This window comes from Mixophyes fleayi, chromosome 3 (genome assembly GCF_038048845.1).
Source record: "Mixophyes fleayi isolate aMixFle1 chromosome 3, aMixFle1.hap1, whole genome shotgun sequence".
In the NCBI taxonomy this organism is placed as follows: domain Eukaryota; kingdom Metazoa; phylum Chordata; class Amphibia; order Anura; family Limnodynastidae; genus Mixophyes; species Mixophyes fleayi.
This window is the reverse complement of record NC_134404.1, coordinates 146,607,037-146,633,164: the sequence shown is the minus strand read 5'-3', so window position 1 is coordinate 146,633,164 and position 26,128 is coordinate 146,607,037. Positions and strand designations below refer to the sequence as shown.

Sequence of the window (26,128 nt, the reverse complement as noted above, 5' to 3'; positions counted from 1 at the left end):
ATGGAACCGTTGCTGACACGGTTACCGTCAACTGCAGTAAGAACCAGAGGTTGCGGCAATGGAGTGCAGGGTATGTGAAGCTTCGACACCAGAGTGGCAGAGATGAAATTTCCTGCAGATCGGAATCCATAAAAGCAGAGCAATTTAGTGAAGAGTCCGAAAATGTGAGGGTGACAGGCATCAGAAAACTGTTATCTTTGGAAGGAGAGGGAGAATGGAGACATGAACCTAGAAAAACCTCCCTGGTGTTGCCTAGGCGGTGAAGTTTTCCGGCCTCTTGGGGCAAGAAGATAGCAGATGGCCGGATTCTCCACAGTACAAACACAAACGATTCTAGATCCTGCGTTCTCTCTCATCCCGTGACAGACGAGAGCGTCCAATTTGCATCGGCTCTTCCGCCGGGAGAGCTGGAGATTGAAAACGAGGAGCCAAACGTACAGTGCGACGACCTTGGACCCTCTCCTGAGAGCGCTCTTGAAGGCGAATGTCTACCTTGACACACAAAGAGACCAAGTCGTCAAGCTTGGATGGAAGCTCTTGCGAAGCCAGTGCGTCCTTGATCGGGTCTGACAGGCCTTGCCAATAGGTGGCGGAGAGAGCTTCATCATTCCAGCCTAATTCTGAGGCTAAGGTACGGAACTGAACCGCGTATTGACCTGCAGTTAGAGAACCTTGGCGAAGAGCTAACAAACTGGATGCAGCCGAAGACACACGACCTCGTTCATCAAATACCCTCCGGAAGTTCTCAATGAAAGTGTCAGAATGGAGGAGAGATCAATCTCTTCGTTCCCACAGTGGCGAGGCCCAAGCTAGGGCCTGTCCCGTCAAGAGGGAAATTATATAGGCCACCTTAGCTCTCTCAGATGCGAAGTTTTCCGGTGAAAGTTCAAACTGGATGGAACACTGGTTTAGGAATCCACGGCATCCTTTGGGATTACCGTCGTATTTCTCTGGGGTTGGAATCCGTAGTGTTCTAGAGGTAGCCAGTGCTGCGCTTGGTGGAACAGCAGCCGGAGCAGGATCAGGAACTGGGGCTGCTGCCTGAGAAGTGCTCAGGGCATCCAAGCTGGAAATCACTCCTTGTAAACACTGCAAGAGTTGTGCTTGGTTGGCCTCCTGGCGTTCTACCCGTACTCCTAAATGGATGAGGAGATCTCGGGATGAGGGTTCTCCGGTACCGTCAGTCATGGCCAGAGTAAACTGTCACGCTGTAGGCCTATGAGGCTGAAGATGATATGACACTAACCGATATTGGTGCCACTGGTCAAACAGGCGCGGAGTCTAACGTACCCCTGGTGTTCACCAGGGACCCCCGCAAGGAGGTTTGGACTTCGCAGCAGAGAGCACGCAGGTCGCGGTCCTGTTAGCCAGTTACCAGTGTAGCGTAGAGAGGTCAGATGGTTCCGGGTCACAGCAATCAGGAATATCAGGTACAAAAAGGTAATCCAAAGAATAGTCGCCAAGCCAAAGTCACAGTACAGAATGGGTCACACAGAAGAGTAGAATGGTCGCCAAGCCAGGGTCACAACAGGTAATCAGGAATCAGAATACTCAGGAGTATGGAGGAAATAGGGAAGCCAGGAACACTGGTGGTGAACCTGTTACTCTGGCACCCTAATGGCGCCAGAGGCAGGTTTAAATAGAGTCTAGACTGAACTGATTGGTGGAGAGCGGAGGAGGCAGCGGGAACAGAGGCAGAGTCCCGAATCAGCGGGGACGGCGTCAGACAATTTTGTATCACAAATGTTTGCAAATGAAGACTGCATTGGTAGGTGCTTGATTTTGGAAGCGGGTCTGATTAAAACACCTCAATTCAATAATTAACGTGTGTGGCCAAATACTTTTATCCATATAGTGTGTTTATATATATATATATATATATATATATATATATATATATATATATATAAATGGGAAGAGGGCCCTGCTCATAAGAGCTTACATACTAAGGGCAGGGGACATATACAGCAGGCACAAGAGGAGTCAGTGGAGGGGATCAGGCGCAAGAGGATACAGGAAGGTGGAAGGTGAGTATAGTTCTACATTTTCCTAGTAAGTTTGCTGCCTTCTCATGAACTATGTGTAGGCAACAAGTACTCTCTGAGATACTTATTGTATACAGTTCATTCCTAAAACATGTTCATATTTAAGTTGGTATGTTGTTCAGACAATTGAATAAGTTATCACCAATGGTAGTAAACTTGAACAGGGCTTCATAAAATAGTTGCATTGTGAATATGATGTGACAAGTTGTACACACACAAAAGCGGACAGGGAGTCATAAAAAAAAAATTTGGAGAGCAAAAATTTAGTGTATTATAGTGTATTAAGTATTTACATAAGCTACCCATTATTTTATTGTATATATATTGTTTGATGCTAAAGACAAAAAAGCATAAAAAGATGTTCAATGGAAAAATGAGGCATTGAGGAACATAGAAATGTAATATAATTCATATATATAAGACTGCACATAGGTATTAGTTAGGGATTAGTGCTAGGTATTGATGCAGGCATAGAAGAGAACATAAAGAAAGCTCCGTGGCACAGTTTGATAGTGATAATTTCTTTCCTGTGCTGTCACCTGCAATCATTGTGTTCTTTTAGGTGGACCTTTAGTAAACAAGTATTTTTCTACTTTTGGAATATTATACATACATTTCTTTGTACTCTTATTTTGAGAATATGTCCTATATTTATTCCCTTATTTGCGCAAACTTGCAAAGCTCTACAATAAATCCATTAATTATGTAAGAAATACATATAAATTTAAAATGTAACAAAATGTTGAAATAATATACTTTATTAATAAAATAATATCTGCCATTTTTGTGTTTTTGGTATAAAGTATGATTTATTTTTTACTCTATAATGAACCTTTTAAGTCTTGAATGATATATTGTTTTAACATAGCTATCACTTACCTGAAAGATCACACATTCTTTCTGTCGTATTCAAGAGTCCTTCACATTCATCTTCAGAGATTCTACATCTCTCTCTCAAGTTCTGACACAGTAAAGCTTGAGAGGCAGGAAAGTTCAAAAGTATAAACCAGAGAGCTGAAAAGACATGATAGAATCGTTTAATATTGTATATATTTTGTATATATTTTTTTATTTTCTACATTCATTTATTGATGGTCTAGACATTAGTGTGGATATAGATAATATTTGAATGGAAATGTATAAACTTTGCTAAGTTTCCATGAGAGTAATATGTTGCATTAAGGTTTTGTTCAGCATTCTTTTACGTTCTTTTTTTTTACTGAATAATAACTTTTCTGTAAAATAACTGAAATTTGGAATTTATTTTACACATTTATAAAGACTGGTCCAGTAACTCAAATGGTGGAGAGGTCTAAAAAAAAGTGATCAGACAACAAATAAAGGTTATTTTGACATGTTTTAGACACAGCCATAACAACAACAAAAAACAACTGCATGTATTGACATGAAAATGTACTGATGGTATGACACCATACTTACTATTTAATCAATAAAAAATAACAAAAAACAAATGTACACTTGACAGTCATATTTCTCATCCCCCTGATTCTCATCCAACCAGCCCTAGGTTTAGTCAGCTGGGGCTGGTGGCACCATAGCAGGGGAACTTGCAGCAGGGGTCCCCCTGCCAGGATGCCATCTAGTCCCAGGCTGGTCAGCACGAAACTGGATTCCCTAGGGTTGGGGTCTGCAAAACAAATGCAGACCCCCTCCCTAGGGGTACCCAGCCCCTTGCTGACAGCACAGGGCTCTTTCCACACCCCTGGGTGATGGGTGTGGGGTAATTAAACAGTTAAATAATAGCACAATAGACCACTGAGAGGATTATACAGCAGATCCTTTGGCCAGGGAGGCATAAAGAGGTGTTAGAATATTGTTTTTCCTCTCCCGAGTGCCAGTATCATGCACCCAGACCCCATGTCTATTATAGAGGTTCTGTTTGACAGGGTAACCATGGATCTTGTTGGACCCTTGTTAAAGTCTGCTTGGGGGCATCAGTATATCCTAGTGATAATGGATTATGCTACCTTGTATCCTGAGAAAATCTCTTTGCGCAATATCTGAACCAGGGCTATAGCTAGAGAGCTGGTGCATGTCTTTAGCAGAGTGGGAATAACTAAAGAAATCCTGACTGACAAAGGTGCCACCTTTATGTCTAGAATCATGAAGTAAATGTACAAGTTGTTTAAGGACGCTCACCTCAGGACATCCCTTTACAATCTACAGACTGATGGGTTGATAGAAAGGTTCAACAAATCCTTTGGGATTATTTATTGCTATATTTATTAATGCCCATTAGAGAATCTCCTCAGTCCTCTACAGGGTTCTCTCCAGTTAATTTGTTGTATAGGAGACACTCCAGAGGATTGCTGGATGTGGCAAAAGATACGTGGGAAGAGCATCCTTATAAAAGTGTTATTGAGCATGTGTCTGAGATGCAGGACAGGATTGCTGCCATTGTATAGTGTATCTTCTCATTTTTTTCAATTTCACAATAAAGACGTGAAACATTTCAAATTTATGACCATTACACAGGTAAAACAGAACTGGAGAGGATGAGACTTTTTAAAGAATATTAACAACAAAGAGGTAGCATGGATTTTTAAACTTAAAACTTTAGCACCGAGGGGATTAAATATAGACTGGGAAATAGCATCACTCATTCAAAAGGATAAATAAGACAAATAGAAATAGAAAGGATTGTTACTGTACATATATTTTGATTCATCAAAAAATGGCTACATACTATTTCATTATTGTCTGCATTCAATATACATATGGAGCTGTAAGCGTACTCTGTGGGTATTATATAATTATGTACTTTTACTACTTTACTATACTTTGTTCTGTTTGTATGAAGGTTTTATGAAGCCCCCATATTTTGACTACGAGTATTATATATGATTGCATGTAAACATAGAGGTATTAATATGTGTATAATATCCCTTTTTTGATTTTCATCCTCATATTCATTATGCAATTATGTCCCTTAGTGGGTATGTGAACATCGGATAGATAAGTAGTTTTTATTACTATATATAGCAATAGAACAGATAAGAGTTTATAGAATGAGGCACAAAATAAAATACAAAATTACTGCAACACATATGATTATTAAAAACCATTATGTCAATAAACTCGCTTTTGGATACCCTTACAGATATATTGTAAACAGCATAGATATATTTCTATATACCATTTGAAGATGTCGATGCACTTTATTATGGCCATCTTACATTACACTTATTGCCCACAGTAAAGATGGCCATCGGAATAATAGAGGTTATATCTATAAAATAGAATTACCTTCTCTTCATGGCTAAAAAGGTGAGATACTGTTAGATGACATGATGGCAATAATTCCATCTATAGATGTGCCGCTATAAATTAGGGGAAACTGTATAGACACAATAAATCTATACTGTGCATGCGCAAGGAGACAGACATTTGGTGCATGTGCAAGATGGCCGCCGCATCAGTATAAATACAGAGCTTGTCACATAGTTACACTTATCCTCTTGAAAAAGTCAGAGATGACGAAACGCGTTCAGGAATAACAGCTGATCACACTGCATGAGACCATCATACTGTATGTACTTTGGTGGACACTTCGATGTAAGTGGGTATTGTTTTTAACAAATAAATGTTATATACTTTTTAACAACACTGTCCCAATCTCCACATTTGCTGGTCCATGTGCATGAGCCATTACCATTTGAGCCACAACATACATCGGAGGACACAGAGATCCTATATGAAGTAAGACTTCTATGGGTACATCAACCATCTACTACATCTTACCAAACTGTAAGTGCCTACAATTCACCCTCCTTATACTTATTATTGTCTATATCTAACTTCGTTCAACATCTGTTTATTTGCACATGACACTGGGGTCATGCCACAAAACATAAGACAAGAAGATTCTTGCATTTCTGGACATCAGATAACCTATTGAGACACAGAGAACATATACAAAGACTGTGTGGACTTAGCTGGTGATATATATGCTAACAATATATGATATACATCACACAGTTGATCATTGATTACCTCTGAGCAACATTGGATCATCTTTCTGTCATATCAGAGATTGAGCACTGTGATTCCTTCCCTTTTTTCCATTGTTCCCATTGCCAAGGAGCACATGGAACAAGCCCAACAGAGGGTGTACAATTGGAAAACCCAGGTAAATACATTTGCCCCGTGGAATAAAGTTCTTATTTTGGTACCCACGGTAGGACACAAGTTTTTGGCTAAATGGCAGGGTCTGTTTCAGATCAGGGAGAAAGTAATTGAGGTTAACTATCAAGTGTACCAACCTAAGATAAAAAAGCCCGACAAAACTTAACATGTTAGCCTAATAAAACCCTGGAAGGATAAGTTAGTTGTCTCAGCTGAACCTGGTCCTCCAGTAACCCAATTCCCTTTAGTTCCAGAAGTAAAAGTGTCAAAGACACTGTCAGCTGCACAAAAGAATGCACCTAAAGTGTTCCTCAAAAGATATAGTGACATATTTTCAGATCTACCCGGCCAAGTGGCCATGATAAACCATGACACTGTCACAGAACCAGGGGTCAAGGTCAACCTAAAACTATATAGAAAATGGGAAACTCAGCGAGAGGTTACAAAAATGTTAGAACTCGATGTTACAGAAGAGTCTAACAGTGAGTGGTCCAGCCCCTCCTGGGTAGACAGTTTAAACAGGTGACAGATCATGCCCTGTTAAAATGGATGTGTGCAAATAAAATCCAGATGTGTTAAAAAAGACATGTCAAACTAGATATGCTCTCTTCTCTGTCTGGGGGAAAGGTCTCTATAGGAGAAAGCCTGATATCTGTTGTGAGTAAACAAAATGTGTTGGAACGTCTAATGTTCTCTTAGCAGTTTGACAGTCAGAAACAACTTGTGTTTAGTTAGTGCCAGACAGGCAACGTGGTTATTTTGAAGTTGAAGTACTAAGCTTTTCTGCTTAGTAAAAGTGACTGAGGCCAGTTGTACCCAAATCCTTTGATTTGCGTGATTACTTAGCTACTATCTACTCCATGAGATGGCTCGAAAAGTTTAGAAAAATGTGCGCTTTCAATTGAAATGAAACAAGAATAAATGATTACAAATGCTGAATAAAATAAAGATCTGAGCAAGGAACACAGAAGACCCTAAACCAAAGCCACTAAAGAAGTGAGGGCTGTGTCAGAGTCAGATAGCACCAGATTACCCTAAAGTTGTTTATATTATAATAAATAATAGCAGATCTGACTCCAGTTAAAAAAGCATATATGTTTAAAGAATAAGTAAGGCACCTCAGGTACATCAAAATTAGTGGGAGCTGTCTGTAGGGAAGCTTGGAATATCTCACCACTGTCTGCAGTATATAGCTATTGTCAGTGGTTGAAGTGGAAATTTAGACGTGGCGGTATGTAAATGAATGATATTTGATAGTTTTACGATGAAGCCAGTAGGAGAAGTGGCGGTATGGCATACCACTCTGTACTAGCACACTTTGACCACTTGCTGTTGTGCTAATTTTTATTATTATTATTTCTAAAATACATATTTGTTTTGGTGCATTTTACTGTAATTTATCCTGCTATTAGTAGATTCTATTCGACATGAAAAAAACTCTTGAACCAGATACAATCATATTGGTTATTTATATGAGATGAGATAACAGCTAAGTTAGACTTTCAATGATTCCATAAAAGTTAGATGCCTGATGGACTGATTGTCTTCTGGATATTTTAAATGGATACTTAAATGAATATAGGCAGCTCTCAAATCAATTGACACCTGTCTGCTAGTGTCACACCTAGAGATCAAAACACAAAAAGACAGGGGCGCCACACATAGTGTAATAATATATTCTCGGAGATGAAGAGGATAAAGAGGTTTCTACGAAGTCATACTGCTGCATTCATCAGATAAGCTGTTATTATTAATTTATTTGGTACAGGAGCAGCTCGGATTTATATCACTTACTATTTGTTCCAAACAAATTACACTATGTGTGGCGCCCTTGTCTTTTTGTGTTTTGATATATATATATATATATATATATATATATATATATATATATATATATTTAATGTTTATTTAATAATCCTGTTATAAATCATCATATCTAAATGTATCTCCCTTTTACCTGTGCAATGATTGGGGTTGTTAACCGGTAATACATGTTCAGATGTTCAGCTAGTGATTAAAACGTACCATTGTTAGAATTCCATTCATCATAAACAGAGGTCAGTAAAATATCAGTCCCTCTTCTGACATTACATTAATACACAAATACATTTCCCACCAGTGATTCTGAGATTGTGTAGGTTTTTCTGACTTTCAAACCTAAGCTACATTTTATTTAGAGAATGCTCCTACTTTTAGTTCTGGACATATTTTGATATACAGAAGCATGATAATATGTTTGTAAAATATTGCTTGACAACTTTGCCAATAAAATAAACATTTTGTTATTTTAATCTGTAAATAATGTAACAGCTAATCAATACGCAATAGTGACTGACTACAACTGAAAAGTTGCTCTATATGTTATGTCTGAACATAATGTCCTTTCACACTTTATTATAGTAATTCTGCTGGATAGCACCTGTGTAATGTTGAGCACACCCACATATATATATATATATATATATATATATATATATATATATATATGTAAAAGAATATGTACAGTTATATTATGCATTGTAGTAGAAATCGAAGCATACATCATAGTAAACTACAAAAAAGGTAGACATGCTACTCTTATACCTTACACCATGGTTTTCCTGGGTAGGATGTATACACATACTTTGTGTCATTGTAATCTGTATTTATATTGCCTAACTTGATTAAAATAAAATAACTGTTATTTAGGAACTCATGAGAAAGTTTACAATTTTGTTTTCCAAACATAGAAAATAAGTTTGAATCCTATTTTATTCTCCTCAGTCAACATAATAGAAAACACAGGAACAGTTGTCAATAATAATATAATTTTTATTTTACCCTTATTTTTATGTCTTTACAAACATTTGCTGTCTCTTTAATGGTTGAGTAACAAGCATTTACCATTGCTTATATTTCGCTAAAATAAGCCTTGTTCCAGAGCTTTATTTACAGAGCTTAAAGTATCACTGTGAGATGTTCTGAATATGCTTGTTCATTAATGGTTTATCAGATAGAGAAGAATACTAGCCAAAGCACTCTGAAGCTTAAAGAGCACCTGCTAAGGCACACTTCCCTGTTTTCATAAGGCACATAAATAAATAGGAATTTAACCATGCATGAATTCTGAAAGTAAGCAGATACACCCGACATTCAAAAATGAAAAAACATATAATAGCACCATTTAGATCTCACCTCAGTTAATATTACAAGATAGCCTTCACGTTATTTTATTCATGTTAGATACAATATAAGGTAAAAGAAAAGAAAGAAACAATATTCTATTTTCTGAATAATACTGTTCATCTTGCAAATCTTTAATAATTATTCTAATATCCAGTAATATAATTTGAATTTGCTTACAGCAACTTTTAAAAACTATATATAGCTATTGAAACTGTTTATTTTTTTAATTATTTTATTGAATGTCAGTATAGGGCACATATGAAACACATAGAAAAAGTATTGATTTGGTTACCTGTGCAGCAGTTGTACTTCATTGCAGTTCAGAGTGTATCCAGTGTCACTGGTGAAGTGCATGTGTCTAATGATTTCAAGCAAATAAAGAACAGATAGGATTTCAGCACTGTGCTCACAGAACAGCTCCAGCCCACAGGACCTTTAGCTGTATGCCTGCCATTAGTTGTTCTTAATGTGTGACTAGTACACGAAATCTAAATATGCATTACATGGATTTGCACAATTTACTCTTTTACCTTATTACTGACAATTCAAGAATAAGGGAAACTATGTAATTTTAAAGCATTCTAGAACTAAGGAAAAATATTTGTAAATGAGCACACTGAGCAATAGCAAATCATCTGAGTAATCACAACCTTCACTTCTTACCACCAGTGTATATTTATCACCATTGCAAATTCCTAGTGAAAATAAGTAGCCAACTACTGTACATAGAAATACATAGAATAAGTTTCAATATGTGCTACAGTAATACATATTAAGGATTAATGATGATGATGATGATGATTATTATTATTAAAATATGTCATTTTAGTGAATTATTTATTGGTAACAATATGCACAATAACTTGTTTTCTTTTGTGCAGGCAGTACTGTAATTATATTTAATATCTTGCAAAATCTCCTGACTGTTACCCACACCATAGGCTGAAAATGCTCATTAAGCTAGTAGCCCAGTGTGCTATGGAATGCACGTAATCTTGTTCACAGCCAAGGTAACAATAATAATAGAGAAGACATTTCAAAGATACATGTCATCTGTTCTCTTTATTCAAACCCTACTCACATCTGTTGCCCATCCAGAACACACTCTCTGTAGGGCTGGCACAGTGATACTTCCCTTTGTAGGGCATAGGCAATATGGCATCCCTGGTGATCGCTGGGTGCATTGTGCACTACAAGCCTGGGACACTCAACAAAAAAAATCTCAAAGGAAAGGTTGTACCCCTCAACCACAGAGTGTACACTTAGCATCTAGGCTGCCTGTGAAAGAACCACTGGGCAGGGGTATAACTATGACATGGGGGGGGCATAGCAAAAATTTGAAGGTTTAACCAAGGTTTATGGTGCCATCCACTACTTTTTCCTCCCTGTGCAATGTTCTTAATTTGCTCAAGTGTTCAAAGAGAAAGGGAACACCAGAGTGCCTCCTTTCATTTCATTTTGCAGCCTTAGAATACTAGCTCTCTTGCACAACATTCTGGGGCTTTAAATGCCTCATGGTACAGTGTGTCACACAGCTCATTGTGGTCTCTGCAGATGGCAGATCCGTGCTTTACTCCTCTGAGTGCACTAGACATGGTAGAGGGGAGCAGAGCCCTGTGCAGAAACCTCAGCTACCAGGCTGTGTAGAACAGCAGACACAGCAATGTTCTGTGTCAGGATTCCCAGTTACTCCTTACGTGAGTTTATGTGAGTATTCCACTGTTTGGGGGTCATCCTCTCCATCACCATCGTCACTATGTGTGGAGGTAAAACTCATCATCCAACATTGTCACTGTGTGAGGCTCATCGTTCTTGCTGTCATCATTATGCCTGTGTGGTGGGTAATCTCCATCACTATCTCAATAATCGGTTGATAAATATTGTATTACCGCTTAACCAGAAAAAAAAATTGATTAAAATATGTTTTTTAAATAATGTGATGATCAGATAAAACAATTTTATAGAAATTTTTGGTCTATAAAATAATTTTGTTATGAATTCTGAAATTGTTTTCACTGCGGCCTCTCTGAGCTAAATCATTGTAAGCAAAACACTGAATCTGTACATGAGTTGACATATGAAATGTTTTTTTCCAATTATTATCCAGAATAAAGGCAGTTCTAAAACTGATTTTATTTTTTTTAAAGATACATGAGCTCACTCCTTTAACTGATAATATTAGCCATACACTGTTTTGCTAACAACAACGAACCAATATCACAAAAGTAGAAAAAGGAAGAAAAACAAACATTGTTAGCTAATGTAAAGTATATAAGTTTTTAAGAAAATTCTACCACCTTTATGGTAATTCTTCAGAATGGATCCTAAAAGATGGAGATGGCTCAACTAATACCAGCAATGTCATCAGTTTTTTGTGAATCTTACAACTGTAGTGCCTAGGACTGCCCTACAAATAAGTTTTAGTGTAGAAGGATGTTAGAATGGAAAATACTAAGAAACTACATAGGAATGTTTAATGGACAATAGTTTTTGATTTTTATATACTAGAGTTGTCAGATGTTCATATTAGAATATGATTATTTTCAATAAAGTTGAATACATTAAAACATCACTGGTCAGTAGCCATTATAACATGTGATGCATAGCAGAGTGCCAGTTGAAAATGCAGAGAGAGCTGACAGGGATCTGTGAGAGAGGTTAAGAGAGCAACTACCATAGAGAGCAACTACATTGACAGCCGCTAAAGAGATCACAACTACAGAGACAAAGAGATAAGACAGCGAAGAGATATAACCTGAGACAGGATCAGTCACTTAGTATTATTACTATTATCTTTTATTTATAAACTGCCAGCATATTAAACATTGAGAGGACCATGACACAAACAAAGTATGATAAGAAACAGTAAGCTCATTTGGTCAGATATCCTTGCCCAAATAATCTTACAATCTAAGAGGTGTGGGGAACAATTGATACATAAAGATGTGAAATAACAGTTGTAGCTGCTGGTCAGGAAAAGTGTGTACGGCTATTTTAAGGCAGCAGCATTACCAGCCGTCAATAATAAAACAATCATTATAACATTATAATCATGAGTAACAGGGATCATTTACACCTCCCCAGAAACATAAGTAATAACACTCACAGAAGTGCACATTACACTTAGCAAAAGTGATACATCATACATAAGCTCGTGCCAGGTGATAATATTAGGAGAGGACACATGGCCAAGGAGGGAATGCCAACAAGAGCAAAGCTTTAAGCAATTTACAGACTGATTTACAAACATTACGGTCAATAGGTTCAACCCCCAGTTTACGATCAAACTGAAGTATGAGTTTTAAACTGAACAGCACCAAAACAGTTGAGGATTTGAAATTGCATAGGATAATTTGTTTAGAGACATAAGATGACCGTATATAATATTGATTGTAACTGAATATTGATTGTAACTGAATGCCGCAAACTGACAGTTAATACAGAAAGTTAAAGAGGGTGAACCTTGCAGTAGTTCCTTTAAGTAACAACTAACACAAATCATAGTCAAATGTATTACAAATTGATTGTATGTATTGAATGTTATTAGAATCTACTTCCGATTTCTTCCTCGATAAAAGTCTTTCCTGACCTAGTGGTTCATCTCATTCACTCCCCCAGGGTCTCCACCCGATTGTGGTCTTTCTGACTAGGTGTCGGCAATGTCTTGTCTGGAGACATCTCCTGTGTCACCACCTAGATCCACCAACTCCATCTAACACACATTTAAAATAACAGATTTTTAAAAAAGATATTTTCAATTTACAGATTTGTGAATATTTATTTTGTTTATGTATTTGGCTGAAAATGTGCTATTTTTAAGACCATTCTCACACCATACAAAAAATGTTAGTGAGTATTGGTAAATATTTTGAGCTGTTCTGTTGACTTAAATAAGAATGTGCCCATGTCTGTGAGATGCTTTTTGTTCAAAATACATTTGGTACAGCTCAATAAGCATGAAGATGTGTCCTCTAAGGCACTGGTCTATTGAAGTTTATAGCTGATACTTAATTTACCAAACCAGCAGTGTGACATGTGCCCCTGTTGCTAATTGAAAATTAGATTTTCCTTTTCAGAATGATTAAAGGCCATGTTTTACTGAGCAACCAAAGTGAAAATAAAACCTTCTTATTTTCAGGGTAAATATTTCATTTATTTAAGTTATTTTTTTGTAATAGCATTTTTAAATCCATCAAATAGAACCAATATCAAGAATATAATTTATGTGTCTTTGCTTTATAAGTAGCTTACAAAATACAGTGCTGTAAATCTATCAACACAACTTAAGGTTTCTTTAGAACTCATTATTATTTACTTATACTTGTTTCTACTAGTTTTGCTCTTGCAGAAATAAGCTCAAATTGCTTCAATCTGCATATTCAAATGCTTTTACTCTTAATGCCAATAAATCTGTTTGAAGATGGGTTGTTGATGTTCCAAACATTTATTTTGCAATAATGTACCACAAAACATTTCATTTTAACATTATAAAAAAGACTACAATATATTTTGCATGAGAGAAGGGAAATGCTTGTACTTTGAATGACAAAGGATTCTCTCATCAGAAAATTCAAGGACATCTTAGCATTGATTTTGAACATTTTACATTGTGTAGTGCAGCTGTGATACTCTGCAGTAATAGAGTGCCATAACAGGGTTGTTAATTTATCAATTTAATAAGTATTACACATATCATTGTACCTAGGTTCTATAGCTGTCTGATTGGTGCCGGTTGATTACCTTACGTCTACATCACACTATCTTAAACCTTTTTTTCAATGTCCATGTATGTAGCATGTTTGTGTCATGATCCCGCAATGTAAACGCTGCCTAATAGATCAGCATATTATTAAATAAAGGATAATAATATTAATAATTGAAATGTGTTCTATTTTAAAAGTTTTATGGTCACTTTTATGCTACAGAAAGTTGACCAAATCTCACGTGTCTCCTTCACAACTTTTAATGTTGCAACAATTTTTTTTGGGGGGGGGGCATCCTTTCTTTAGTTACTGGATGACATATACTGCTGTTAGTTGAGCCTCATGCAATGAAGGGTATTTGGTTTGTATTGTTGACTGTGATTTGTTGAAGCTTATAGAAAATGAGATATGGGGCTTAAAAATAGCAATGATGGTAAGGAAAGGAAACAGGTTGGAGAATAGAAAAAAAAAACATTTTTAAGCTGATTTAAAAGAAAACTAACTCATTATTGAGTTTGGGTAATATTTTAGAGTAAGAAGTAAAGAAAGAAAAGTAGGGAAAATAAAAATATTGAATCGGATTATGAACAGAAAGTCATAAAATAATATGTGAATCTACAATAAAATGAAAAAATTCAGCTATTGGGAAATATAAAGGAGGCTAGTGGTGATTATAATGGTTAGGGTTTATGGACAGTAACCTGTGTAAAATTTAAATGAAGGATGAGTTGGTTCTAAATTCTAAACTTTATCCTTGAAAAACAGTAAACATGATTATTTGCTATGAGTTCTCCTTAATAAGATAAAGAGGTTCAATGCTGACCCATTCAAATAGATCAGCTGTGCATTTCCTTTAGGGGTTATCATAAGAGATGAACAGATTGATGCTGCAGAATTTCAGGGATCTGCCACAAATTTAATTAATTTGTGAATTAGTTTCAATTCATCGAAAATAACACCCACTGAAGAATCAAACAACCCCATTCCTGTTTATAAAACAGGAGTGGCCAGCAATAGTTTATCATTAGAATGCGTCTGCTATTTTTGTCATGGGTGCTGGAAGTTCTCTTTCTGATGTCCATGCGCTGTCAGAGCTGGGGTAAGATAAGGACAAGATTAGAACCTCTGGATATTTTGCTTTCTTAGTAATCTCAGTACACTATAAACTATTTGGATACATTCTCATACAGGTACCACCATGGACTGACTAGCCTAGAGATGATTTTCACTATGCCAGTGGGACCCCACCATTTTCTGTGGTTTCTTTTTTTTATTGTTTTATACAGCTCTAACCCTGTGATTAGCAATGGTGTCAGGAGGGTTTCCTCCTGCCCTTCTTTTTATCCATTAATCCGAGCGTATTGTCGATTCATATTACTAACCATCATAATGTAAAATTGACAACATTTAATCCAAAACATGGCTGAAACAGGGTAACCAGTATTTCTGATATTTTACATATCTCTTGCTTGGTGATTGGACCTGAGGAGCCCTATTGTAGATAAACGTCCAGGAAATAGATAAAGGTAAGTGAATACGGTAGAATTACCATATTGAGTCTGTAGTTACAGCGTGTGAGGACAATAATTATAAGGGGATAGTTATTAAGAAAGTTACTGACCTGGAAAGAAAGTCATGTAAATTATAAAGAGAAATTCAAAGTGTGTATTTACAATTCCAGTCAACATGGATTGGTGCCAAATGAAAGGAGAGCCTTTTGAGAAGGATTATGAACGCCTAATAGGTGTTTAAAAATATCATGACTTTAGAATTTTCTAATTGAAATATAAATCAGGTGCACTTATCAACTATCAAAACCATTATTTTTTATACATGTCCAGACATTTTCTCCTGAATGCATTCCCTCTTGGGGTTTCATGTAATTGAATATAAACCAGTGAAGAATTACTTTGTGATTAATCAAATTGTTTGTAAAAGCTACTAAAAAGTTTATGCTAGAGGCACTACCAGACATTTTCAATGTTGCTGTTAACAGATTTTAATGGATTTAATTAATTTAGTCGTGTAATGATTGCAAAACACAGTACAATGGCATAATATGATGGATGTATTACAGAATAAGAATCTAATGGAGGCTAACTTTGAATTTCTTTAAAAACATTTTAAAAACTGATTTATGTTTAGCATAAAAGAAGTTATGTCTGTCATACTTTAAAGAATCACAGGAAAATGTAATGCATTGTTAACTAAATTTGTAAGATAGATAGATGGATACATAGATAGATATATAGATAGATAGATAGATAGATAGATAGATAGATAGATAGATAGATAGATAGATAGATAGATATAGATAAATATGAGATACATAGACATATAGATAGATAAATATAAGATACATAGATAGATAGATAAATATAAGATACATATATAGATAGATAGATAAATATAAGATACATAGATAGATAGATAAATATAAGATACATAGACAGATAGATAGATAGATAGATAAATATATGGATAAATATGAGATACATAGACATATAGATAGATAAATATAAGATACACAGATAGATTGATAGATAAATATAAGATAGATAGATAGATAGATAGATAGATAGATAGATAGATAGATAGATAGATAGATAGAGTGTCAGACTGGGGCATGAATGGCCCACAGGGGGAGTGCAACATTAGGGACCCACCAGAGGGGGTGTGGCCAGCCACCATAGAGGCGAGACCAGACACTAGAGGGGGAGTGGTCAGTCCATGAAGGGCATGGCTTGCAGGATAGTATAGTATATAAAGAATGCAGTATATATAAAGAGTGCATAGTCTAGGCCCCACCCCTTAGATTGGGACAAAGTATTGCCCCACTAGAATCAGAACAGTTGGCAGATGTCCTGCTCTCTCCTAACTGTTCTTGCAGCGTTCACTACCTGCTGCTGCTGATGTCTTAAGCTCAGTTGGTGTCTGGACCTTGGAATGTTGGAGTCCTGTTTTGAAAAAGGGATATGTACACTAAATATGGAAAGCCTAGCAATGAAGGAATGCTCTAACCCCATTCCCCAACCAGTCACAATGTTAAATCAATAGCTATCACATTTAAAGGGTGAGTGGGAGTGTGAAAAGCACTAGGCCACTCCCCTACAGAAAAAAACTTGCATTGTTGGGTACACCATCGACAGAAGTGTACGCAACAATGCAAGTACGCAACAATGCTCAAAGAGGTGTGACGTATCTCCCGGAAGGCAGAACAGAAGTCCAGAGTTTCAGGGACAGTGCCCTAAAAGCACTACATATGTAGTGGAAGGTGTAGAGATGTTATAATGAAATGAGAATGAGACAAATGTGAAAAAATAATGTTTCAAAGAAAGACAAAAATTTAAAACACACACAAAACACTTATACAAGCAGAGGGGCACTTTATCTCAGAATAGTTACAATTAATCTGTGTATCCGCATAATATTACTACCCTTAGTGAGAATATACAGTGCCACCCCCAACCTTGGCTCCATGGGAATCACTGACTCACCCCCCTTCCCCTTTCCAATACACACATTTTTCATACACACACACTAATACATTTATCATACACACTGACACATTCTCTCTCATACATACAGGCACACAAGCTTACCTTTCCTGCTTTGTTTCCTCCATGGCAGTGTGGGTAGGGGGCGTGTCTGCTCTGATTGGCTGAGTGACTGTGTCAGCCAATCAGAGCATAGCAGAGTGGGTGATGGGAGACAGTGAGGAGTTCCTTCCTGAGGAGGAAGCTCCTCTGCTTTACCAGCAGCACAGGCTGCTACTACATTTACCTCTCCGTGGGGGCCCTGGTGATTGCATTCTGGTCCCACCCCTAGCGGAAAAGGGCGGGGCCATCGGACAGTGGGGCCTATCTGGTATTTCCCCGGGACCCCGCCAGGCCAGTCCGACACTCGATAGATAGGTAGGTAGATAGATAGATAGATACATAGATACATAGATAGACAAATAGAATAAAAATACCTAGATAGATAGATGGATTGATGGATAGATAGGTAGATAGATAGATAGATAGATAGATAGATAGATAGATAGATAGATAGATAACGTAGGATTTGTAGAGGGGGCTTTCCACACCATGCCACAAGTGGGCGTGACCAGCATGCATTGGGACGTGACTATAATTTTAGACAGTGCTTGGCTGCTCTCCAACTCTTCCTATTCCCATAATATACATGGGTAATGCTGCGTGCACTATTGTTAGGTGCACGCAGCTGTCCCCTTTTCAAGCAGAGCCATGTAAAGCCACCTCAATTGTACAGTGCCCCAGGCTTGGAGGGGGTTTTTCAGGCACTAGGGAAGCCCCCCTCGGTTTGCTTATGCGATAGATAGATAGATAGATAGATAGATAGATAGATAGATAGATAGATAGATATGAGATACATAGATAAATATGAAATATATAGATAGATAGATAGATAGATAGATAGATAGATAGATAGACAGCTAGATATGAAATACCTAGGTAGATAGATAAATTGATAGATAGATAGATAGATAGATAGACAGCTAGATATGAAATACCTAGATAGATAGATAAATCGATAGATAGATAGATAGATAGATAGATAGATAGATAGATAGATAGATAGATAGATGTGAGATACATAGCTAGATAGATAAATATTAAATACACAGATATATAGATAGATAGATAATTATGAGATACATAGACAGATATATAGATACATAGATAAATATGAGATATATAGACATATAGGGGGGTATTCAATTGTTAGCGAGTTTAGAAGTTCGAGCGTGTTAAGTCATTTTTTTGTTTTTTTTCCTTATTTTCGAGCGCGGAAACTTCTCCCGCAATTCTAATCTTTTTTTTTTTTTTACCGAAACGGTGTTATCGCGCTCCAACCGTTTGTCAATGTTAAAGTATAGGCTGGATGCGAACCCTCAGTGGAAAAAGCTATTCAATTGTTTTTTAACGCTGTGGGTGAAACAGGGAAATCTGCTGTTCCATCTCGCACCTCCTTGGTCTGCTCAAAGAAATTTTTTTTTATTAAGTTAAGAAAAATATACATTAAACTGAAAAAAAGGTGTAAAAGGTCATAAAAATAACCTAAAAACTGAAAAGTACTTAAAAAAGTGTAATAATAATTAATAATTTTTGGAAAGTTCCACCTTTAGAAAAAACCATTAGTGGTGCATGTATTTAAACTTCATTTTTTTAAGGGGATGGGGGGGGGGGGGAGGTTGTGCCTGACCTCAGTCAGCTCTCGGTGAAAAGTAGCATGTTATTTATTTATTTTTTAAAACCAAAATCGTTTGCTCCACACTCTATTTAGTCTTAACCCTAGTGCTGGCAGGCTATTGATGTGTGAGTTAAAATCTTTGAAAAATTTGGCGTAGGGTTCCCCCTATTTTAACTGAACCAGCACTAGGCAAACCAGCCGGGGTGATAGGCACTATAGCAGGGGGGGGGGGGGAACGCTGTTTGGGTCCCACGGCCATAATGACTAAACACCCACAGACTGTTCAGCGCTGGCCTGGATTCCCTAGGGAGTGTGATCCGCTGAAAAATGTAAGCGGGCCACCCCCCTAGGGACACCCAGCCCAGTGCCGATAGCACTAGGGCTCTTCCTACTACCCCTGGGCTGTGGGTAGTAGGGTAATAAATGGGGATTTTGTATGAAAAAAACCAAAAAAATAAATGAATTTTGATTTGTGGAACTACATGTCCCAGCCAGCCATGTTGGCCTAAATAGTGTGGGCATGCTGCTACTTGTCTAACTACAAGCACCAGCGTACCCATGGCACCCAGGGCATGTTTGCACTTGTAGAACCACAAGTGCCAAAATGCTCTTACACCCACGGCTGGCTGTGATCTGTAGTACCACAAAGCAAAATGTAAAATAAAACACCCTCATTACAACCACAAATCTTTATTAAAAATACTAAAACCCCAATAAATACAGTAAACACCCTCATGTACACCATAGATTTTAATTAAAAACTAAAAAAAACAAAATACTCACCATGGACGAAATCCTCAGTTTTCTGATGCTTTACCTACACACACTCATTTACGCAAAGTCCCAACAAATATTTGTACGTTTATGTCCATGCTTGGCCAGTGTTCACGAAATGTTTGTAAATGGCAAAAAATTTACCTACTTGTATCTGCTGTCCAGGGGGGGGGGCATTGTTGCTTGCAGTGCTGGCGCCCTTCTTGATTGCAGTGTGGGGGCCCATTCTCTTGTGCTGTGCTGGGGCCCTTCTTGATTGCAGTGTAGGGGCCCAATCTCCTTTGCAGTGCTGGGGCCCTTCTTGATTGCATTAATTTTCTTTTATTTTTTTATACTAAAATGACTGCCTTAACCACTCTTCATTTCAAACTCGCTAGGACCAATAATAGAGCGCGAGGGGGTGGATGCAGTGTTAACAATTGAATTGAGCGTTTTTTTTTAAAACGAGCACTCGAACAGGAAAAAACGAGCGCGGGTTTGTTTTTTTTCCGAGCGTGGGATTTTCACCCGTCTCGCTAACAATTGAATATGCCCCATAGATAGATAAATATAAGATAGATAGATAGATAGATAGATAGACATAAGATACATAGATAGATACGTGATAGAGAGATAGCTAGATATGTGATCACTAGTGTCATAATGATTGATGCGAAAAGTACCTGCTAACATGGCCACAGCTCAAGCAGAAGGTGCGAAGTCTAACATGCACCTGGTCTTCTCCAGGAACCCCCGCAAGGAGGTATGGGTTTAGCCGCAGGAAACGCGCAGGTCACGGTACTTTACTGAGCCATATAGCGAGGTACGAGAGAGAGTAGTCAGACAAGCTGGGTCTGTAATGTGATGGCAGCGAGGTACACAGGGAGAATCCAATGGAATGGTCAGACAAGACAAGACAAGCCGGGTCGGTAATTTCCAATGGAGAGAACAGTACACAAGGAGAATCCAATATGATGGCCAGACAAGCCGGGTCAGAAGGAAACACTGAAGAGCAGAAGGAATAATCAGGAAAGCCAAATGGTACACAGGAACGCTGGAGCAGGATGACCCAATACTCTGGCACCAGCATGGTGTCAGAGTCAGCCCTAACTAGTGCTAGTGGCCAATGAGATGCCGGTGGCGTGATATCATTGGCCGCCACGGGGGGAAGTGAAACTGACCATCCCGGAGGAGCGAAGGGATGGTGCCTAGCAGTATACACTCCTCTCTTCTCAGTCTGTTGTTTATGAAATTCTTTGAGTAACCGAGGGGCGTGTAAATCTTGTCTGCCCACCAAGGACCTCTCCTCCAGACCGAAGCCCCTCCAGGGAACCATTAATTGTTGGCGACCATGCAGTGTGCGAGAATCCAAGATCCGACTAATCTCGTACTCTTCATCAGAGTAAGACTGGTTGGGTACGGGGCGAGACCGAGGCTGGAAACTCCACAGACCCCTCTTTTCTCTTATTCAATGGTCTGTGGAGTTTCCAGTCGATATAGAGGGAGGAAACGATGGGATGTTTTCACTGAAAGGCTGACAATTATTGGAGACATTGTAAGCACAGGTGCCTTGGGGGACATCATGTTTGAAGAACACAAGATGCATAGGTGTCTCTAACTTGTATGGCTTTGGGACGTCTGCATACTATTATAGTGACATATTACACTATCATTTCCATTGTTGTATGTGCTTGAATTTTAGATCGACAGACAGTTCTGCATAGAGGAAGAATTCCACAACGTGAAGTGATTTGGGAGAATTCACAACGTGAAGTGATTCGGGAGAATTTATTTACCCCCTCGTGTACTTAAGAGTGAGCACCAAGTGTACATGTATATTTATTTTTCCTGATTCATCTTAGAGAACCTGTCAATGACAATCCAGATGGTATTATACCCAGCACTGGATGGAAGGTCTGTGATAAAATCCATGGAAATGCTCTCCCAGGGGGAGTTAGGAATGGGTAGAGGGTAAAGTATCCTGGCAGGAACTCTCGTGGAAGTCTTATGTTGGGCACAGGTTGTACAAGCAGCAAGACGGCAAAATAATTCAGCAGTCTTCTTTATTCCCGCATGACCAGCAATGCGAGAAGAATGGGCCCAACATAAAGCTTTCGGTCTTAAATGGACTTCCAGGAAGGAACAACCAGGAGGAGGAGTACAGGTCTTTGCTCAGGTAAGAGCTACAATGCTGGAGGGGTTGATGATAGGTTGAGGCTCCAAGGGTGTCAGACGGTCAGAATCATCAAGAGAACGTGGTCGTGCATCAGCTCGGCCTTTCCTAACTCCGGAACATAAGGTAAGGACCAGATTAAACCATGCAAAGAAAGATGCCCAACGAGGCTGTTGAGTAAATACAAGGTTTTGATGATCCATGAAAACGGTGACTGAATGAAGAGCGCCCTCCAATAAATGACGCCATTCCTCGAGTGTGGATTTGACAGCTAAGAGTTCTTTGTCACCGATCCTGTCGTTTCTCTCACTGGGGAGAAACTGTCTAGAGAAAAATCCACAAGTGTGAATGCCAGTAGAAGATTTATGAAAAAGTATGGCTCCAATTCCAATAGATGAGGTGTCTGCCTCAACGAAAAAGGGCCGTTTCTGATCCGGTTGGGCAAGAACTGGGGCAGAGGAGAAGGCCTTCTTTAAAGTATGAAAAGCTGTTACCACCTCCAGGGACCAGATTTCAGAATTGGCAGACTTCCAGGTTAATGCTGTGATAGGTGCGATGATGGACGAGAAGTCCTGAATAAATTTTCGGTAGAAGTTGGAAAAAATGATAAATCTCTGAATAGTCTTAAGGCCCTGGGGCTGAGGCCAGTCCAAAATGGCGGAGACTATAACAGGATCCATCTGTAAACCCTTGTCGGACACAATGAATCCAAGGAATGGAACTTGAGACACTTTGAAAATGCATTTCTCTAGTTTACAGTAAAGGCAATGTTTGCGTAATCTGGACAAAACTTCTTTGACATGAGCATGATGATAGCAGAGGTCCCTAGAAAACACCAGATTATCATAGAAATAGAGAACTACAGAAGTGTACAGTAAATCTTGAAAGATTTAGTTGATGAACGACTTGAAGACTACATACGCATTACAAAAGCTAAAAGACATTACAATGTATTCAAAATGCCCATCTCTAGTGTTAAAAGCCGTCTTCCATTCGTATCCTTCCCATATTCGAATGAAATTGTAAGCTCCTCGACGCTTCGTAAAAAACTGAGATCCGCTGATTCTGTCAAGCAAATCGGAGGTATGAAGCAACGAATAACGGTTCTTAATAGTTATATGGTTGAGTGGACGGTAGTCAATACATGGACGTAAAGACCCATTTTTCTTTTTGACAAAGAGGACCCCACTTCGGCCGGGGAGGAGGATTTCCTGATGAATCTATGCTCTAGATTTTCAGCGATATACTGCGATAAGGCCTGAGTCTTAGGCCGGGAAATTGGGTAAACCCGACCCTTAGGAACTTGTTTGTCAGGAATCAACTCGATAGGGCAGTCCCAGGGATGGTGAAGAGGGAGGGTCTCAGCTTCAATCTTACTAAAGATGTCCCAAAAGGAAGAGTATGCGGAAGGAAGAACAGAGTCTGCGGAGATGGAGTGGCAGATGACCTGAGCAGCTGGAGGAGAAATCAAGGGCAGACATCTTAAAGGACACTCGGAACCCCAGGCAGTGACCTGGGTATGACCCTAGTCAAATTGAGGGGAATGCCTCCGGAGCCACGGCAATCCTAATATTAGTGGATTAATGGATTTGGGCAGCACCAGAAACTGGATCGTCTCTCTATTTAAAGCTCCTACCATCAGCCTAACATGTGAAGTAATGTAGGAAATGGAACCATTGCCGACACGATTACCATCTACTGCCGTAAGAGAAAGTGGCTGAGGCAATGATGGCAGAGGTATTTGGAGCCATAAAACAAGAGCTGCTGAGATGAAGTTTCCAGAGGAGCCGGAATCCACAAAAGCCATGGTAGGATGAGATCCTTTGGGGGTATGCAGAGTGACAGCCATGAGAAGCTCGGAAATATCCTTGAAATAGGGAGTGAATGCAGAATCTCCTAAGACGGCCTCCCCTCTACCGTCTTTTAGGATAGGCATTGAGAAAATGACCAGGACCACCACAATAAAGAAACGTAGGAAACGTGCAGGTCACGGTACTTTACTGAGCCATATAGCGAGGTACTAGAGAGAGTAGTCAGAAAGGTACTAGAGAGAGCAGGTACACAGCGAGAATCCAATGGAATGGTCCGTAAGCCGGGTCGGTAACATCCAATAGAGAGAAGAGTACACAAGGAGAATTCAATAGGATGGTCAGACAAGCCGGGTCAGAAGAAAACACTGGAGAACAGAAGGAATAGTCAGGAAAGCCAAATGGTACACCGAAACGCTGGAGCAGGATGACCCAATACTCTGGCACCAGCATAGTGTCAGAGTCAGCCTTAAATAGTGCTAGTGGCCAATGAGATGCCGGCGACGTGATGTCATCAGCCGCCACCAGGGATCCGGATAGTGTCCCATTGCCTAGCAATGGGACGCACAAGAGCAGAGGAGCTGGCGGTCCTGCTGGAAGTATCTGGAAGCGTCTGATTGCCTGGCAAGCAGACGCGGCGGGAGAAGGGACAGGCGACCGTCCCAAAGGCGCCTGACAGATAGATAGATAGATAGATAGATAGATAGATAGATAGATAGATAGATAGATAAATAGATAGATAGATAAACATTCCATGGAATCATAGGTGGATCCCTCTCAAACGCGCAGAGCAGCTTTGGCAGCAGCAATATCATTCTCTTTTGCTGATACTATCTGTAACAGCAATTTACCTGCTCTGGAGTCTGAATTACATACTATTTTACAATGTAGATTTTGGTGGGTGGATCGCAGTAATTGAGGCCTGTGCCTTTCAGATATGCAACATCTGAGTACTGATAGGGGACGTAGTTGTCAAGACATGAATAGTTGTACGTAGATTAGTATGTATTAATTTCCTTTGCAAGCAATACATTTATCCAGTTGTTTGTTTGTATTTTCCACATTCATTGCACATTGTGATAAGTAACTTCAATGTTTGCTTGGTTATATAAAACTTACTGCCTTCTTGAACACCAGCACCTATACAGTGGCCATTAAAGTGTTAAATCAATATATTAAGAGTTTATGGGGGAGGGGATTGCATTTACTTTAATTGTTATATTTTTTATTTCAATGAATTTAATTTCATATATTTGTATGCTTGATTTATACTTCTTGATTGAGCAAATGGTGTTCTATAAAAAACAGTGAATTATCATCATCATCAACATTTATATATATAGCACCAGCAAATTCAGTGGCGCATTACAATTGGAGACAAACACAGTAATAAACAATACTGGATAAAACAAACAAAGAGACAAGAGGGCCCTGCTCGCAAGCTTACAATCTATAGTTTTGCTTGCTAAAGTATTCCCACACTCTCCATCTTGTGGTTGTCAGGGAGAAGGTGGACAGAAGGGAGAATTGCTGCAAGTAATATAAGTTGTGCTCCTTCTATTTGAGCATGCACCGTGCTATGAGTCTGAGGATTGTATTTGGGTCCTGCAGTTCTTCTGTAGCCGCTGCCCTATTTGGTGGAATTAGTAGTGGAGGTACGTTACATTTTTTAGGCTGGTGGACATTTCTTCCTCAAATGGTGGCCAAGCTTGATGCAGACCCATGAATCAGGCTAGAAATATTTTTACTCTGCTTCTGTGTGTCTTATTTATCATTATTTAATCTGGACATATATGTTATTTATTTAAAATAGATATCCATACACTATGCTGCTTGCATGTGGTATCTTGCTTACCATACAATAGGTAGATCTAGATCTGATTTGAAAAGTCTCATGAAACTACATGTGGTTTAATGATATATTCGCAAATATTCCAAATGTTGAGAATTTGTTGTCATCTACATACCTTGACTTGCAATCATTTACTGCATTTTTTTTAAATGCAAATCTATCACTAAGAACCTACATATATTATATAATATAGGACCTGCAGTATATTTTACTGAGCACAGCAGCAATCAAAAAATTCTCTTTGGGTACTGTGTATTAATATGCAATAT

The 26,128-nt window shown here is 38.5% G+C and overlaps 1 protein-coding gene across 2 annotated transcripts in view; it reads right to left on the bottom strand.

Annotated features, from left to right (window-relative positions):
• Positions 1 to 9,733, bottom strand: part of GFRAL (GDNF family receptor alpha like) — a 74,322-nt gene extending 64,589 nt beyond the window's left edge. For both annotated transcript variants that reach the window (XM_075200605.1, XM_075200606.1), the window contains exons 1-2: positions 9,649 to 9,733; positions 2,925 to 3,059 (exon numbers count right to left, since the gene is read on the bottom strand). In XM_075200605.1, the coding sequence (XP_075056706.1) occupies positions 2,925 to 3,059; positions 9,649 to 9,670 (157 nt within the window). In that variant the 5' untranslated portion in view covers positions 9,671 to 9,733. The remainder of the gene's footprint in view (positions 1 to 2,924; positions 3,060 to 9,648) is intronic.
• Positions 9,734 to 26,128: the final 16,395 nt, after the last annotated feature.